Source organism: Stegostoma tigrinum, chromosome 39 (assembly GCF_030684315.1).
Source record: "Stegostoma tigrinum isolate sSteTig4 chromosome 39, sSteTig4.hap1, whole genome shotgun sequence".
NCBI classification, from domain to species: domain Eukaryota; kingdom Metazoa; phylum Chordata; class Chondrichthyes; order Orectolobiformes; family Stegostomatidae; genus Stegostoma; species Stegostoma tigrinum.
Window position 1 is genome coordinate 11,298,956 of NC_081392.1, and position 13,005 is coordinate 11,311,960.

Consider the following 13,005-nt stretch of genomic DNA (forward strand, 5'->3'; position numbering starts at 1 on the left):
ACCACTGCTGTCCAAATAACCAGCTAATGCCCAAATCAAACTGAGAATGTCTCTCAGTTGACGTCAGGCATGGAGCAGTGGATAATATTCTCACTTCTAATTTGGAAGGTGCCATAAGAAAAGTCCCACTCCAGAGGTTTGCACCCATAAAACAGCCCCTTAATGACTGTATCGGCGCCGCCTCTTGCTCCCCAGAGAAGCTTGAACAGTTCATCCACTTCACCAACACCTTCCACCCCAACCTCAAGTTCACCTGGGCCATCTCCAACACATCCCTCACCTTCCTGGACCTCTCAGTCTCCATCTCAGGCCACCAGCTAGAAACTGATGTCCATTTCAAGCAAACCGACTCCCACAGCTACCTAGAATACACCTCCTCCCACCCACCCTCCTGCAAAAATTCCATCCCCTATTCCCAATTCCTCCGCCTCTGCCGCATCTACTCCCAGGATGAGGCATTCCACTCCTGCACATCCCAGATGTCCAAGTTCTTCAAGGACAGCAACTTCCCCCCCACAGTGGTCAAGAACGCCCTTGACCGCGTCTCCTGCATTTCCCGCAACACATCCCTCACACCCCGCCCCCGCCACAACCGCCCAAGGACGATTCCCCTCATTCTTACATACCACCCCACCAACCTCGGCATACAACGCATCATCCTCCGACACTTCCGCCGTCTACAATCCGACCCCACCACCCAAGACATTTTTCCATCCCCACCCTGTCTGCCTTCCGGAGAGACCACTCTCTCCGTGACTCCCTTGTTTGCTCCACACTGCCCTCCAACCCCAACACACCCGGCACCTTGCCCTGCAACCGCAGGAAATGCTACACTTGCCCCCACACCTCCTCCCTCACCCCTATCCCAGGCCCCAAGATGACTTTCCATATTAAGCAGAGGTTCACCTGCACATATGCCAATGTGGTATACTGTATCCATTGTACCCGGTGTGGCTTCCTCTACATTGGGGAAACCAAGTGGAGGCTTGGGGACCGCTTTGCAGAACACCTCCGCTCAGTTTGCAATAAACAACTGCACCTCCCAGTCGCGAACCATTTTAACTCCCCCTCCCATTCTTTCGATGACATGTCCATCATGGGCCTCCGGCAGTGCCACAATGATGCCACCCGAAGGTTGCAGGAACAGCAACTCATATTCCGCTTGGGAACCCTGCAGCCCAATGGTATCAGTGCGGACTTCACCAGCTTCAAAATCTCCCCTTCCCCCACTGCATCCCAAAACCAGCCCAGTTCATCCCCTCCCCCCACTGCATCACACAACCAGCCCAGCTCATCCCCTCCCCCCACTGCATCCCAAAACCAGCCCAGCCTGTCTCTGCCTCCCTAACCTGTTCTTCCGCTCACCCATCCCTTCCTCCCACCTCAAGCCGCACCTCCATTTCCTACCTACTAATCTCATCCCACCTCCTTGACCTGTCCGTCTTCCCTGGACTGACCTATCCCCTCCCTACCTCCCCACCTATACTCTCCTCTCCACCTATCTTCTTTTCTCTCCATCTTCAGTCCGCCTCCCCCTCTCTCCCTATTTATTCCAGAACCCTCACCCCATCCCCCTCTTTGATGAAGGGCCTAAGCCCGAAACGTCAGCTTTTGTGCTCCTGAGATGCTGCTGGGTCTGCTGTGTTCATCCAGCCTCACATTTTATTATTTTGCTTCATTAGTAGGTTGACTTTGATTAGTTGAGGTATCACTGTGGAGAATGTACCATCTTCCCTGCATCTGCCTTATCAAACCCCTTTGTAGTTTTAAAAACCTCCCTCAAGTCACTCCTCTGACCTCCCTTGTTTCAGGGAATGACCCTACCTGCATCCCAACACCCACAAACGAAGCTGCATTAGAACATTATTCCAACGAGCCACCACACACTGCAGCACAGAGGAACTACACAGAGCAGAGGAAAATCACCTATACAGCGTATTCAAAAAGAATGGGTACCCTATGAACACAGTCCACCGATTCCTCAGCAATAAACCCAAACAAACAGACAAAACGGGCTCAGAAACCATAACCACTCTCCCCTACATCAAAGACATTTCCAAAATGACTGCCAGACTACTCGGACCTCTTGGCATCAGGGTAGCCCACAAACCCACCAACACACTAAAACAGCAGCTAATGAACTTAAAAGACCCGACACAGACAACAAACAAAACAAACGTCATCTACAAAATACCTTGCAAGAACTGTGACAAACACTACATTGGACAAACTGGCAGAAACCTAGCCACCAGAATACATGAACATCAACTAGCCACAAAACGACATGACCCACTATCACTCGTATCCTTACATACAGATGAGGAAGGACACCACTTTGATTGGGACAACACATCCATCCTAGGACCAGCCAAACAGAGACACGCACAAGAATTCCTAGAAGCATGGTATTCCAACCGGAACTCCATCAACAAACACATTGATTTGGAGCCAATCTACCATGCCCTGAGAAAAAGAACAGGAAATGACATCACCAACCGAAGGAAACCTAACCAGATAAATAGAAAGCGGGACATAACACCAGCGCTTCGTCGGAGGCTCACTGATGATGTTACCCAGAAAGGTGACGAAACGTCTGAAAACTAAGCTTCCAGCTCAGCGAGCAAACTCACATCCAGAGCCTCAACCTGAGCTACAAATCTTCTCAAAACTCGCTATGCCATCTAGTTTATGACTCCCTTACTCTGGGTTCTTGATGTGTATAAAATCATGAAGTGAATAGATAAGGTGATTGATAAGAGTCTTTTTACTAGGGTGGGGTAGTTCAAAACTTGGCAACCTTTTAAGGTGGGAGGAGAAAGATTTAAAAAGGACATAAAGGACAACATTTTACACAGAGAGTGATTCACGTGTGAAATGAACCACCAGAGGAAATGGTGGATGCAGGTACAGTTACAATGTTTGAAAGACATTTGGATAAGTACATGAATAGGAAAGGTTTGGAGGGATATGGCCAGGTGCAGGCAGGTGGGATTAGTTTAGTTTGGGATTATGGTCAGCATGGACTGGTTGGATGGAAAGGTCTTTTTCTGTGTTGTGTGACTCTATGACATAGGAGTTTACAGCACAGGAGCTGGACATGAGCCTGCTCTGAACTGGAATCTTTCAATATTTCTCCCTGCACGCTTCTCTGTCCTGACGTTAATAATTTCCCTTTCTGTGCCATTCAACTCAACAGCTTCTTGTGATAATGAGATCCACATTCTCCCCATTGGGTAAAGACTGTGTCAGCTGAATTCCTTACCGGATTTATAAGTGACTATCTTACATCCATGGCCCCAAGTTGTGGATTCTTAACTAGTGAAAACAACCTCGCTATGTCTACCTTACAAGACCCTGTCAGAAATGTGCTTGAGAATACAGCTTCAGCCTGCTCAGTCTTCCCAGTTGTAAGGGTCACTTTGTTCCCCTGCGACTCCACAGTAATACGGCTGACTAATTCATAAATTCAACTAATTATAAAAATCCAGTATTACAAGTTAATCTCAGTGTCATTGGTCACAAACATGCCACTGATTACTGTAAAAGTCCGTCTAGTTCACTAATGTCCTTTGAGGAAGGAAATCTGCTGTCCTTACGCAGTCTGGCCTACATGTGACTCCAGATCCACAACGAGGTGGCTGACTCTGATAAGACAGAGCAAGGGATACAGTCGATGAAAGAATGGTGAAAGGAGTGGGGCTTGAGGAAAATACTGTCATACCTGTAGGATGTGTCCTCCTAAGTGCTGTTCAAATAACTCAATGGCCAAGGAAGTGGAGCTTCTCCTCTGCTGGGATCCTATTGCTGAAAATAAGATGAAAGAGCATCAATGCAGAGTGGAAGACTGAAAACACATTTTTACAGTTTGCTGTAAATCCTACTTAATCACAACCAGGAGAATGCCAGTAATGATGAGGATCCTGTGCAGATGTAAGGGCATGTTGGATTATTATTGCCACTCATTTTCCCATAGTCTATCCCAAATTATGGCTCAGTCAGTTGAACTTTTACCCCTGGACTGGAAGATCAAATGCTCCCCTTGAAGCTTGAACTAACCATCTACACTGACTCTAAACAGGGTGGCAGACAGGTGATGCCACTGGACCAGAGAGCTAGCTTTATACCCTGGGGACACAGGTTCAAATCCCACCACAGCAGTTAATGGAAAAAAAATTGTTTAATACATCAGGAATTGAAAGTTGGTTTCAGTGATCGTGATCATGAAAATGATAATCAATTGTTATAAAAACCTCTTTGGTTCAATGATACCTTGGGAGTGGAACTCTGCCATCCACCTGGTCTGGCCTGCTTGTGACTCCAGACCCACAGCATTGTGTTTGACCCCAAAGTGCCCTTTGAAATGGCCTGATAAGCCACTCAGTTCAAAAGTGATCAGGTGTGGGGAACAAATTTGGCCAGCAATGCCCACAGCCCATGAAATAAAAAAACATTATGGAATGTACTGTCTTTACAATGAGGTTTTCTAACAAGGCTTGGCTGATTGATGCAGTGGTAGGGGGTGCTATTTATGGCAGAATACATTCTGAGAGGGATCACCCAGCTTCTGCACTCCTGCGTGTCACCTGACATATGCAATAGCATAGTGATCTGACCAAATGGAAGGTCAACAGGATGCCAATCTAACAACCTTCTCCATCCACCCTCTCTTACATTTTCATAAGGGCCCAAAGAAATTGATGGCTCTGGCAAGACCTGCTACCTGCGATAGCTCAGAGTTCAATGGGCTAGCTGTGAACTCTAGGGTAATCCCAATGAGTTGACAGCTGTGCAACAGAGGAAAATGATGGCCTGCTGGTATTATCACAAGACTATTAACTTAGAGACTCCATGTAATGATCGGAGGATCTGAGTTCAATCTCCACCATGCAAAGAGTGGAATGTCAATGCAATTTTTAAAAGAAATCTCAAATTAAGAGTCTAATAATGACCACTGACCCCTGTTGACTATTGGAAAATCCATCTGATTCACTAATGTCCTTTAGGAAAGGAAATCTTTACCTGGTCTGGTCTACATGTGATTCCAGACCCACAGCAATATGGTTGACTCTTTGCTGCTGTCCTCTGGGCAATTAGGAATGGGTAATAAATGCCTGTCTAGCCAGTGCCGCCCACATCCCTTGATTTATTTTAAAAACAAGAGTCATGGAAGGCTGACAACCAACAAGTCAGAGGACAGTTTTGTATGAAAATCTGGAAAATATAAACCTACATCATGAATAATTGATTTAGAGGTAGCTGGGACTGCTGATGCTGGAGATAACAAGGTGTAGAGCTGGAAGAACACAGCACGCCAATCAGCATCAGAGGAGCAGGAAAGCTGATGTTTCAGGTCAAGACCCTTCTTCAGGAATGGGGGAGGGGAAGAGGGTTCTGAAATAAATAGGGAGGGGGGAGGCAGATAAAAGATAGATAAAGGAAAAGGTAGGTGGAGACGAGACAAACAGGTCAAAGAGGTGGGGTTGGAACCAGGAAAGGTGAATGTAGGTGGGGAGTTAGGGAGGGGATAGGTTGGTCCAGGGAGGACGGACAGGTCAAGGAGGCAGATGAGGTTAGTGGGTAGGAGATGGGGGTGAGGCTTGAGGTGGGAGGAATGGTTAGGGAGGTGGGGACGAGCTGGGCTGGTTTTGGGATGCGGTCGGGGGAGGGGAGATTTTGAAGCTTGTGAAGTCCACATTGATACCCTTGGGCTGCAGGGTTCCCAAGCGAAATATGTGATGCTGTTCCTGCAGCTTTTAGGTGGTATCATTGTGGCACAGCAAGAGGCCCAGGATAGACTTGTCGTCCAAGGAGTGGGAGGGGGAGTTGAATTGGTTTGCGACCTGGAGATGTAGTTGTTTGTTGCGAACCGAGCGTAGGTGTTCCACCGCACTCCACTCCCCCCATCCCATTCACAATGTCCCACAGCAGTGGCCTGGCTGTTTGATTCAAAGTCTTCAAAATGTTGGTGAGAGGGCACCTTCATGGTCATTCCCACTCCACCACGCCCTCTGCTGCTCCCTCATTTTTTATTTATTAACAGGATGAGGGCATCACTAGCTAAGCAGCATTTATTGCCCATCCCTAATTGTCCAGAGGGCAGTTCAGAGTCAACCACATTGCTATGGGTTTGGAGTCACCTGTAGGCCAGATCAGGTAAGGATGTTAGTTTCCTTCCCTAAACGGCATTGGTGAACCAGATGGGTTTTTACAACAATCGGCAATGAATTCTTCATCATCATTAGATTCTTACTTGCAGATATTTTTATTGAATTCAAAGTCCACCGTCCGTAATTTGAACCCGGGTCCCCAGAACGTTATTTGGGTCTCTGGGTTAACAATCCAGCAATAATACCACTGGGCCATTGCCTCCCCTTGCATACGACCTCTAACTGGCCCTCTGGTTTTGACAGCCCGCTTTCCACCCTTATTTTGACAGGGAGACTGTCTCAAAGTCGGTTAAGTAGTTGTCTCTGTGAAGACCCCATCAGTGCCTGTTGTGCCATCCAGCCCACGATAGGTTTGAGATCCAAAAGCAGTCCTGGCTCCTGTTTATTACCCCTCCACAGAAATATCCAGCCTAAAATGTCAAAATTCATTATGTGACATATAAAAAAAATAGGGTAGCACAGGTAGGCCATTTGGCCCCTCAAGCCAGCTTCACCATTCAACAAGATCATGGCTGATCATCTAACTCAGTCCCCTGTTCCGGCTTTCTTCTTTCTTTGATCAAAAATTGTGCAAAGTTAGGTGGGAGGCTGAGCTGGGAGGAGGATGATGCAAAGCTGCTTCCGTGTGGTTTAGAGAAGTTGAGTGAGTGGGCAAATGTGTAGCAGATGAAGTATAATGTGGATAAATGTGAGGGCATTCACTTTGGTAGCAAAAACAGGAATGCAGATTATTATCTGAATGGCAGTGATTGGGAAAGGGGAGGTGCAAAGAGACTCGGGTGTCCTTACACAACAGTCACTGGAAGTAAGCATGCGGGTGCAGCAGGTGATGAAGGCAAATGGTATGACGGTCCTTTTTTGGGCAATAGCGCCATGAAGCTAACAGTGGCTCCAAGCAAATGTGGCTGTCATACTGAAAAAAATCCACTTATAGATAAAGAAATCACTTCTAAAAATATTTAAAGGCAATGGCTTTTGAAAAGTTGTTGTAGACACAAGCATTCAGTCCATTGTACCCTGTGCTGGCCAGATTCTCCCCCAACAGTGTAGAGGTAGGGTTTAATGAATAGGTACATAAACCTCTGAGGTGATCTAAGTGGTCATGTGCTGGTACTGCTAGAAGATCAGAGCATGATGCACCTTAGCCCTACCATCATGTACAGTCTATTATTAAACGTTGTTTAAAAGTAATCTCAAAGTGCCTGACCTTATGTGAAGATCTGAAGATCTCACTAGAACAACCAGTAATTATCCAGTTTGCTCTTATTCCCCTTGCTTCTCTTTCCTTAACCTTTTAGCATGTTTATTTTGTTATTTTGCCAATTGATTACCTGCTTCTCTCTAGGGTACCACAACAGAGCTCCCTTCAACATCGCAATCTCTTTGGGCGAGAACCATTTTGCGAGAGATTACATTTAACAGGAAAGGCTGGATTGGATTTTCACCTTTTCACTAGAAAACCGAAGGCTGCACAGTGACAACCTGTTAGAAGTCTATAACATTATGAAACGATTTGGTAGGCCAAACACAGATATGTTTCCATATAATGGAGATTCTAAATCAAATAAATAAAGACAACTTTGTCATAGTTCCATACTCTTATGAGGGAGAGAGATGACCTGTCATGACCTAACACAAGGGTAATGGCATCTCAGGCAAGGAGCAAAGTGGAGCCTGCATGGTAACCTCGTCTGTGCAGGAACTGAACCTGTGGTGGTGCTATCCTACCGCAACAGAAACCAGCCATTTAGCCAACTGGGCTGACTTAGCCAAGAAAGATTTGGGTTCCTTCAACCTGAAAACTTTGAGGACTGCAAAAGTAATACGCAAGGACATGAACGAAAAGGCAGGAGACTGGCATTAGGTAATGTATGGCTCTGATGAAGGGTCTAGGCCCGAAACGTCAGCTTTTGTGCTCCTGAGATGCTGCTTGGCCTGCTGTGTTCATCCAGACTCACATTTTATTATATTAGGTAATGGTGCTTGTTTTGATGAGCCAGAGCAGGTATGACAGGCTGATCCTTCCTCTGCATGCTGTAATACTTCCCGGGATTCTGTCCAGTTACACTGGCTCGGGTGCTCCAATGATGACCCACATAGTTGAATAATTAACTACTGTGATGAAGTGTTTTAAGCTAAAAAGTCTCACTCCTCACCCCCTCACAAACACATCACCACAGAGGCAAAGAGCAGTGTCATCAAAGGAGACATTTTGAAATGTGGCAGAAACAATCGGAATGTTTAATGTCACAGGCTGCTGCTTGGTCTGTCCATGAGGCAAGCTGCAGCTCTGAAACCTGGCCCTCAGCTTCTGCATAGAACGTGCTCCGACAGCCCGATGAGGTGGTGCTGCTTAAATATTCTCAGCAACTAACTAAACAAACAAACATCGTGTATCCCGGTCACGCTCCAGTGATTGATTGACTGGCAGGTCTCAGTGGAAAGTGTGGTGTGAATATATAATAAAAAAAAAAGCCTGGTTTCATCACATCCTCTTACCGGATAAACAGAGCATCGAGCTGACCTTCTTGGGTCCAAGAAGCTTTGTTTCAATTTTTTAAAATTTAACTTACTTTTCTAATCAACCTGTTCAGAGATGCTATTTCATTTTCACTTGAACCCAGGCATTCCAGACCAAGGGCAAGGACACTGCCATTGTGCCACAAGAGTTTTGCTTCGATCCTGTCACTGATTTGTTCACATTGAGTTGGACAAACTCCTGACATGGCCTTGCTCCCCTCCAACCCTGTCACCTCATGCAGCCCTTGTAAATATCTGTGTTCCTCCTATCTGGCCCTTTGAGCATCAGCCAATTTCCATCGCTCCATCATTGGCAGCTGTGCCTTCCTAAGGTCTGCAATGCCCTCCTGTAATTCCACCTCCTTCAGAATGAACCCTCAAGCTTATTGTCTGTGACCAAGCTCTTGGTCACCATTCCAAATGATTTCTGGTTGTGATTGGTTGGCAAATATTGTCTGGTAATACTCCTGGGAAGAGTCTTGGTATGTTATGTTGCATTTGTGTAGCATCGTTAATGTAAGTTATTGTTGTTGTTGTAGAATCTTCCAAATATTTCAACTTTTGAACACAAGTATTAGTCTGCATACAGGGAATAAGACTAAAATGGCAGACAGGGGTTAATATCACTGAGCTAGTAATCCCCAAAGTCCAGGTTATTGTTCTGGGATGTGAGTTCAAATCCCATCCACGGCAAATGATGAAATTAGAATTTACCAAAAATCCATAATAAGAAGCTGGCTTAGTTTAGAAGAAAGAGAAGTGATCTCATTGATAAATGCAGGAATCTGAAATGGCTCGACTGAGTAAATGCTCAGAGGATGTCACCCCTCATGGGAGAATCTAGGATCAGAGGATAGAATGTCAGAATTAAAGGACGCCAATTTAAGACTGTGATGAGGAGTTTCTTCTCTCAGTGGGTTGAGTGTCTTTGGAACTCCTTACCACAGAGAGCTGTGAGGCACAGTCCTTCTGTGTACAGGCTGAGATCGATAAATTATTTATCAATCCGAGAATCAAGGGTTACAGGGAAAGGGCAAGAAAGTGAACGTGAGGGATGCTGAATCAGCCAAATCCTACTGAATAGCACAGAGAAGGCTTGAGGTGTTGAATGGCCTACTCCTGTTCATATTTCTTATGGAGATAATGACAACCACTGCTGATTGTTGTAAAAACCAACTTGCTTCATCAATACTCTTCAGGGAAGGAAATCTGTTGTCCTTACCTGGTCTGGCCTATGTGTGACTCCTTGACTTAATTATCTTCTCAAAATGTCTCTAACAAGCCACTCAGATCAAGGGGCAATTAAGGTGGGCAATAAATGCTTGCAATGCTCACATCCCACAGACAAAAGTTTTTTAAAAAAGCAAACTTTAATGGATATATTTACAAAATAAAGGGCAACACTTCTAGGGGACAGGTTTAAGGGGCTTGTGGCACAGCTGTAGTATCTGTACTTCTTGGCATGAAGGTCTGGATTCAAATGTCACCTGACCCAGAGTTGTGCCTTAACATGTCCAAACAATTTGACTGCAAAATACTTCTAAGAAGATACTATCAAAGTAAATGTCACATGTGTAATTGCACCATCCTTCCAGTAAAGTTGCTACAGTGTTATCGGATACTTTTAAAGATTTTTGCACTACTGTGGGATTAGCGGGTAGGGATATCACACATCTCTAATCTCCCTGAAGACCAATCTGCATTTACATATCTTAGAAATAGAAGGAGGCCATTCGTCCCCTTGAGGCTGCTCTGCTATTCAATAAGATCACGGCTGATTGTGTCCTAAGCTCCCCTTTTGTGCCAAAACCACCCCACCCCAGCATAACCTTCGACTCCCTTACATACAATGCCAAAATCTATATACACCATAAAAGAGAGAAACTATTTCCTCTAATGGAGTTCAGAAAGCAAGAGGAAATACCTTTAAATTGGAGCTGATCTGTATTAATTGCATATTGAGTGTATCAGTCATAACTGCAAATTCACTTATGCTGCTATAGAATTAGACAGATTGGTGATTGTTAGTCAGGAGCCGTTTGCTTCTAATGTACAAATCTTTCTAGGTTTTGATAAGCATAAGCTCCAGTTATACCCTTCCCTAGAGTAAAACATACCATTTGAGGGAGGAAGTCTGGATTACTTTCCTCGTACAAACAGCAGAAAACAGGAATTTTCTATCTCCCAAGAGAAGGGGGTGAGGTTTTGATGGAAGATGTCAAAGTGGGACTAAACAACCGTTGTTAAGTAGTGTGTGTGTGTGTGTGTGTGTGAGAGAGAGTGAGGGGGGGTGGTTGTGGTGAGGGTCAATGAATTTGAGAGAGATCAACCACAATTGAACAGATTATTGGAACAGGCTTGAGCAGCTGAATGGCCTCCTCCTGTTCCGACGTCCCTGCATACATTAATGACAGGGAGGTCCTCGCTACCGAAATGGCAATAATCTTGCTGCATTGTCCTTCAGTCCCAAAGTCTTCACAGTCAGTCAGATAGATGGCTGTAACGGAACGGAAAAGAGAGCAAAACCTGTCCTTTGGCCCCTCTTTCTCATGGAATATGGCCTTGTGGCCAAACTTTTGTGAGGCAAGAATCGGTCTATTTACTCACATGGAGACTGATGGCAGAAACATGTGACTGTCTGTTGAAGTCATCCTTAAATCAAGGGACAGCTGATGGTGATACTGATTGATATGCATCAACCAGTTCAGGAAAATAAGACAAACAAAGAGAGAATTAGCCAAAGGCAATGCTTCACAAGGGGGTTCAGGTGGCTAGTTGTCTGACAGTTCCAAAATTCAAGTTAATCACATCTCCTAGGACCTGTTAAGCCTGTCTTTGCTGAATGGTCTGCTCAGTATTGTTCCTTTTGGAGATGTTCACTCTATAAGTCCAGCAGATAATGGACTCGGTGAACATCATGCTAAATTATTGCCCTCCTTCGTTCACTTGAAATTCTGCAAACTGATCCAAATCTCACTGAGCAGCATTGCCAAGTACCCTACACCTTTTATAGGAGAAATGTTGTCCCTACAGAGCCCCAGAGCAGATGACCTGAAAGTTTATCGGCCACAATTCAAAACATGCTCAGCTCTGAAGAATCCTCTAGACCTGCCTTTTAACCCCTTTCTCATAGATGCTTAGTCATAGGTTCCAAGAGGTGGAAGGGAGGCAGGCTTCAATCATCCCAAATATTGATCTAATCCAGGCCAGAATGACTGACAAAAATATTTTTTCCACCTCAAACACATCAAGCGTAGGAATGGAGACTTTAATTGAATGGGCAGATCTCTTTCCATCTGTGAGTGAAAACAGAGATGAAGCAAATGTATTTATTTATCTGTAGCGTAGCACAGCCAGAGTAGGCCTCAAATTCGAGTCTGTCAAAATGGGATTTTCCTTTTCAGATGCTGTTGTGTTTTGTCAGAAGTTAGAATTTCGCATTTCAAATTCACAACTTTTTTTTGTCGCAAATTTCTTTTTCTCATCTTCGTACAATCTTTCTGAAAATTGGAAAAGAAAATTGTCATCATTGATCTTTCTTTTATTTAGTAAAGAGAAAGTGGTCTTAATGCTTCTATCAGGGGAATTCACAATATGGGGATGTTTATTCTTTTCAGGTGGGTGTCACTGACTCGGTCCACCCCATCTAACCAACTAGCACCCACGAAAAGTTGAAATCACTGCAGTAATTAATTTCCTGCAGATAAATATAGACTCCCCAGTCTAGAGTTGCAGAAATTCAGCAGCTGCTATGCTACTTTTGAAAAAAATGCAGTGGATTCTACTGTAATGAATACTGTCAATTGTTAAAATTATATCTGAGACGCAGCTCCAAGATGCAGTTAATAAAACAGTAGTCGCCTGATTAACATTTCCCAATTTTGAGCACGTAAGATAGAAGTGTATTAGCTATCACCTCACTTGTCTGCAAAAGGTGTATTATGGGTGATGGTTTTGTCTGCGTAGAAGTGTATGTCGGTTGTTTTGATAAAAAACATTTGTTACCAACTTAAGCATGTTGTCTCTGTGTCGTCTATGGAATTAATGCATTCCTTATTGTGTTGTGGTTTTAAGTTTAACAGAACATTGATAATCACTGAGAATGTTGATGTGTGAGGCCAATGCTCTACATGTCAAAACAAATAACAGAAAGTAATGTTACAATGTGACTGCATGATCTAAAACTGAACTGGTGAGACTGAAAATATAGCCTCGAAAAATCAGACAGACATACTTTAAGCCGATGGCCTCCACCACTGCAATACATGGGAACACCACGACCTACAAGTTCCCCACCAAGCCACTCAACATCCTATCT

The 13,005-nt window shown here is 44.6% G+C and overlaps 1 protein-coding gene across 7 annotated transcripts in view; it reads right to left on the reverse strand.

The window, feature by feature from the left end:
* Nucleotides 1-13,005, reverse strand: part of npas1 (neuronal PAS domain protein 1) — a 392,502-nt gene that overhangs the window by 153,094 nt on the left and 226,403 nt on the right. For all 7 annotated transcript variants that reach the window (XM_048522247.2, XM_048522249.2, XM_048522251.2 and 4 more), the window contains one exon: nt 3,722-3,804. In XM_048522247.2, the coding sequence (XP_048378204.1) occupies nt 3,722-3,804 (83 nt within the window). The remainder of the gene's footprint in view (nt 1-3,721; nt 3,805-13,005) is intronic.